Source organism: Halyomorpha halys, unplaced genomic scaffold, assembly GCF_000696795.3.
Source record: "Halyomorpha halys isolate HHAL.00 unplaced genomic scaffold, Hhal_1.1 Scaffold1912.1, whole genome shotgun sequence".
NCBI classification, from domain to species: domain Eukaryota; kingdom Metazoa; phylum Arthropoda; class Insecta; order Hemiptera; family Pentatomidae; genus Halyomorpha; species Halyomorpha halys.
Window position 1 is genome coordinate 100117 of NW_027110808.1, and position 6157 is coordinate 106273.

Here is a 6157-nt window from a genome sequence, read left to right on the forward strand (position 1 = left end):
AAAAAAAAAATTAAATATTTTAATACTCATAGTAAAAAAATAAAAGATAGAGAAAACCCAACAAAAATTACAAATGTAAGAGTGGCAAAACTTAAATTTAAGGTTGAAAAAAATTATGAATTTATTTTTTTCTAATTTGATGCTAATGAAAACTTAAATTTATACTATTAATTGTTTATGGTAATTTAAATTTCACTACATTTCTGTCTTCAAGAAAATTCATGAAATCAGGACATGAATATAATTTCTGCAGGAAAACATATGATTTTCACATGTCAGCCCAACACCAAATTTCCAAGTTATAAGCAAACTGTTATTTTACGAGTAATATGAACTTTGTAATAAAAAATTATAGTAAGCAGCCATGAGAGTGTGTGACAAGGCAGCAAAACAGAACAATATCATTTTTTAGTTAACAGATCATCCACAGCACCATATAAATTTATAAAGAAGTTATAAAGTACTTAAATTTCTTTCAGACACCAGTTCCTACTAGCATAGGTTTTAGATATATGGAATAATAAAGTTAGTCGTATTCCAGATCTATATCATAAACCAAAATAATATAAAAATAAGGTAATTATCTCTGACAGGTGAAGTAAAGGACTCAGACAAAGCATTTGAAGCATTGTCATTTATTTAACCCAATAATGTTTAAAAAATATGTAACATTTTGCATCATGATTTAAAAATTATTTTATTAATTTCCCTACTATAATAGAACATCGACAAAGGTCAATATTTGTATAAAAAAAAAAAAATTGTAAACAGTATCAGCCAAACACAATACAGACTGAACCAGATAACTATTTGTAACTGATAAACATTGATAAATTCCAACTTTAATAACATCATTAAAGAAGTATTCCAATTCAATAAAATGCTGCACATAAAGTTTTTTATTGTGGTAATACAAATTCTTGAAAAACAAAAAAAAAGCATTTGATTAACTTGTACAATTTAATGATTTATTTTTCAAATTAATGATATAATATGATAGCCACCTATGATTAAAAATAGGGTCTTAAATTAATGGTGATTTTAGATGATAAATACATGAAGACACCATAGCACAATCACTTTTTGGTGATAAGCTGTCTAATCACTAAGTTCTGTTTCTTTTAAATAATATATTATTCATCTGTCAGAACAACTTAACTCAATAACATTTAAAGAATAACAAATCTTCATAAGCAAATACTATTAAAATTCTTCAGTGGCTTTTAATATTATACTAGATTGTGATCATGAAGTATTCAAATAAATTTGATGCAGTGCATTACTAGCAAGACATATTAAAGCAGTGGCAGTGCAAGCGAAATTAAAAGTGTACTTACACAAAGATGTATTACTAGAAGCAATTCCCATCTTAAAAATCTGATTTGTTTACCTTTTCATCATTAAACGAATGGGTCATCAATGTCGTTAAAGAAAATATTTATTGAAATGGGCATTATAAAAAACTGTAACTGAAGAATCGAAATCAACAGCGATTTTATCATTTGAAAGGCACAGAAACAATTTTGCTCAACAGTGAAATTTATGTTTTGATTGGGACTTGAAAAGTTCCCACGGTTATAGAAGCGCCATCTCCTGGTGGGCTGATAGACTGTAGATCAGCTGATAAAATGTCAACGTGCCGGTTTGAAACATACGTCACTCATCCTTAAGTATTCAGTTTATTTACTTACTCTCTTCCGAATGGGTCGCTGCAAATATTTCAGGTGAAATGTCGAAACCACGAAAGCCGTTACATTCCGAAAGGTCCAAAAAACATTCACAGAATGATACTAGAAAACCACTTGAAGAAGGTTTTAAATTTTCTTTAAAAACAATAGTCACACTAATATGTTTGGGGATTGCCTGTTGCATTGGTTATAAAGGATATCTTGAAACAAGAGTTAACACACCATTTGATAGTAATAAGGTAATTCTAATGTCAAGTAGTATTAAAATGAAGTTTCTACTGACTTAAATGATGATATTACCTTGTACTAAACTGTTTCAGGTTGTTATTAAAAGTGGCCTAGCTGTACCTGAAAGATACTGGGGCAGCTATAGGCCAGGAAATTATTTTGGATTGAAGACAAGAGAACCCTATTCACCTGTGATGGGACTTATGTGGTACTTTCCTAGGCGCTTAGGACCAGGCGGTGAAGGTTTCAGGTTAGTGCGACCATTTAATAGTTATTTTATAATTAATTTCCATCTATCCAAGTGAATCATTAGCTATAAAATAATATAATAATTTTAACCCATGAATATTACTATAATCTTGACCATATCAAGACTCTCACATTCTAGCTCTTAAACTGTTTTTGTACTTTTCAGTCTCCTTAAGCTCCTGTGTTTTGTTAGTGAATATGTTTTATAATTTTTTACAATATATGAAATATAAGAGTATGTTCTATTAAGTATTGTTGAATGTTTGAAACTATTTTACACTATTATAGCAGGATATATCTTGAATATTTGTTTTAATTATGAATGAAGATTAGGTTACCTAATTTAATAAAACATATTGTGCTTTTCATTCTGATTTAGATTATTTCACCTTATCTTAAAATCTTTCCTGTTATAAGGTGCCCCACTGAGGAGAAAATACTACAAATATGAAAATACAACATGAATACACAGTATAAATAATTTCTAATATAGGTCCTAGAACAACACAGTAGAAGAAATGTTATAGTATTAGCAAAAATGATCTGAAAGAGATACTTTCATCTATAGTGACAACAACTTATCAGAGTAGTAAAGGCATCAATGAAGCAAGTTGCTTAAAATAAATTCTCCTAGATTATCCTTTTTTCTTTTTGTCAGAGTTTTGGATGTTGTTCAGTTCAGACCTGGACAGATCATTTTGATGAGCTCTCAGTTTGGAAAATTTATAACAAATTTCACATTAATAGCCGAGCCACTGGCTAAGTTAATGAATAAGATAGCCTGGTAGTATAAGGAGGAACAGCAGAAATCATTCATATAATTAAAGAATATACTAAAATCTACCTCTACCCTTAAACAAGTAGATAAAGAGAAGTAATTTATTTTATAAACAGATATAAGCAGACATGCTGGGCCATTCTCCAATTATACAATTCTGAAGAGCACCTGATCAAATATGGAGCTCTGGTGGGCTCCCAAAAAATTCAGAATACATCAAAGGAACAAAATTATCTATCTAATAAATCACCTATTATGTATCACTAGTGGTCCATGCGTTTAAGACATCCTCCAGGAAGACTTGCAAGGTTGGCTATTTGCCTAGCACCTAGCAAACATTTTCATAGCCAATACTTTATTTCGTCCACCCTTCCATGTTGCTGTAGATGACCATGATCATGGATAAATGGAGCATGCTTAACCCATTACAATTAGAAGTACAAATAGCAGATCAACAAAGGAATGCCTTAGGCCAGTGGCCCTTGTCTCAACTTACTCAATTCTACCGAGAGGATCCTAAGAATGCACAACCACAAAAAATGGAGAAAAACTTCAATTCATCCCTGAAACGAGGCACCTTGATTGAAAATATCCTGCTGTCAGAATAAGGATGAACCCTTGAAGAAGATAGGAAGTAGAAGTAAAAAATTGTTTTAATTATTAATCATGAATAGTTTAACTTATTTAATAAAATATATTGTTGTGTTTTTCATTTGAATTGGAATTCTCTTGTCTTAAAGCCCTTCTTGTTAAAATACCAAGTAATTACGATTGGCCTTCTCTAGGCTTAATCTTTGGTCTAAGAAGAAATATACAAAAATCTTGGATATTGGAAGACTTTGCAAACACTATATTTATTAAGAGGATTCTATTTTTGGATTCTACAAATACCAGATGCAGGATCCACTGATGAGATTTAAAATACAGTAATCTGACTTAAATTAGTTTTTGTATACTTCAAAAATGCAATGCATGGATGGCAAGTGAGCCAAGATTACTTATGTCCATCACATTTTTCATGGGATGCCGAAAGTTTCCAAGTGTCTGATAACACCTAAAATTCACAAGTATCACTCCAACATGAATTTGGATATGTCCTTAATTATATATTATTCATTTTTAGTACACAATCAAGATTTTCCTGTATTTTTATTATCAATAATACAATAGATTATTTATTCCCATTCAAGTTACAAAAAGGTGATTTATATACTTTTTTGGTGGTTCTAGAAATACAAATTGATTTACTTGTATACTCTCCATTCCTACATATATCATGAACTTCTCAGTATGTTACTCCATTTGTAGAAATATTATAGCTGGTAGCCATCAAATGGTATTTGATATTTTGTATGATGAATAAAAAAGGGCTGGTCGCTTCCTTAATTTCTTGGCTACTGTAAATGAATATTATATATTCAAAGATCTTAATATGACCTAAATATTATATATAAGTTGACCCACACTGTTATTCATGTATATATTTTTTGTTTATATCTTTGTATTTTCATTTATGTTAATATTTAGTAATTGGTAGAATTAAAAGTGATGGGAATTTAAATTTCCCCTGTTTAAATGGTGGGCAATTCAGTTCTGAAGGAGGTCTGAAGTTTAGTTTCATACATATACTTTTAGCCACACTTACTTTCAGCATTTTATGTACAGTTTGATCGATGTGTTCTTTGCTTACCAACCAACCATACATTACATTTTTGAAGTAGTAACTTTCTTTATTTCAGTGTCTACGGTTTTTTACTTTGATAAATGTACATAGCAGTACAGATATTATATTAACTATTATAGTTATAATTTTCTGATGGGCTGACTCATTATCTTATCTGTTCAAAGTGGTCTATAAACTGCACACTAATTGAAGTGTACCACTTATTAATGTATAGATATTATTTATTTCCTTTTACCATGATCATTTGAAATATTTTTTAGTTTACAATAAATAGTTTTTACAACTTATCCACAAGCTTTAATTTATCCTTAATCTCTTTGAGGACTAGTGTAAAATAAAAAAAAATTCTATTTATTTGGATTTGATCTTCTACAGTAATAATTATAAGACTTACTTGTGAAGAACTCGGGAGAGCTTTTGTTCTTTTAGTATAAGGCCATTCTTAGTGTGAAATTGGCAGTAGATTTGATTCCTCTTGCACATTTATTGGATAGGCCTGGTTATAATACCAGGTATTGCTATGTATACACTCAAGGAGGAAGCCAAATTTGAAAACCTATCCTTCTTTAGGACTGATATTTTAAAATCCAGAATACCTGGCTATGATTTAAGCTATTTTTCTATTTTCTACTGAAAAGCGTTTCTATGTTTAACTGAAAAGGCTGCATCAGGGCAGGGGTCTGCATATGAACTCAAAAAGTTTGAAACAGCCTCCATGAAGTCTGTTAAGAGGACAAGAAGACTATTGAGGAGATTTTTGTTAACAACTGATTGCACCACATTCTCAATGGAGTTGTGAACATGTTTATTATTGGACTGATGAGGACTGGGATCATGGTTTATTTACTAATGGTATTAAATTTGTTCTTTACGGACATCGTTGAGGTTGTAGTATCATCATTGGAGAGAGTGAAACCAGAGATTTAATGCCAGAGGCAACAGTTAAAGGATATTAAAATAAAGGTCTAGGTACAAACATCAAATGTTTGAAAAACTTAGTGCACTCTTACCTGCCCCAAAAATTTCAGAATAATGTCTTAGTGCCTGTTATCCCTCTTTCAATGCTAACCATAGAAAAATTTACTCTGGTTGTGATAGTATTTGACCTTATATGACAAGAGTTGTTGAACATTATCTTGAGGAATGAGAAAACTTGCATATAAATTACCCTGAAAAATCAACCCAATTGACCATATCTGGAATAATGCTGGTTCATGAAATTGAGAAGTATACTTCTTTATCCCATCATTACATTTTGAGCCTTAGTAGGAGTATGTAACAATGATGTGATTCTTTAATTTGTTGCAGAGGAGTTTATTCCTCATATTAAAGACTTCAAAGTGAAAAACATGCAATGCTTTTTTTTTTTGAGAAAAAAATGTTAAAATTAAAATTTAATAATCCTTTTACTGGAAGAGTCTTATGGAATTAAAATGGATTTAGTGAATGACACAAATTCTTCCTTATTAAAATACCAGGTCATTCAAAAAGTCCTGTCGTTTTTTTGGGGGAAATTATAAATAAATAAAT

At 30.4% G+C, this 6157-nt stretch overlaps 1 protein-coding gene and 1 long non-coding RNA gene across 2 annotated transcripts in view; one reads left to right on the forward strand and one right to left on the reverse strand.

The window, feature by feature from the left end:
* LOC136796135 (uncharacterized) overlaps positions 1-1562 on the reverse strand; it is a 58025-nt gene extending 56463 nt beyond the window's left edge. The window contains exon 1 of the long non-coding RNA XR_010843835.1: positions 1338-1562. This is a non-coding gene — a long non-coding RNA (uncharacterized lncRNA). The remainder of the gene's footprint in view (positions 1-1337) is intronic.
* Positions 1563-1631: 69 nt separating this feature from the next.
* GCS1 (mannosyl-oligosaccharide glucosidase) overlaps positions 1632-6157 on the forward strand; it is a 14890-nt gene continuing 10364 nt past the window's right edge. The window contains exons 1-2 of the mRNA XM_014436435.2: positions 1632-1927; positions 2009-2166. Coding sequence (XP_014291921.1) covers positions 1730-1927; positions 2009-2166 — 356 coding nt within the window. The 5' untranslated portion in view covers positions 1632-1729. The remainder of the gene's footprint in view (positions 1928-2008; positions 2167-6157) is intronic.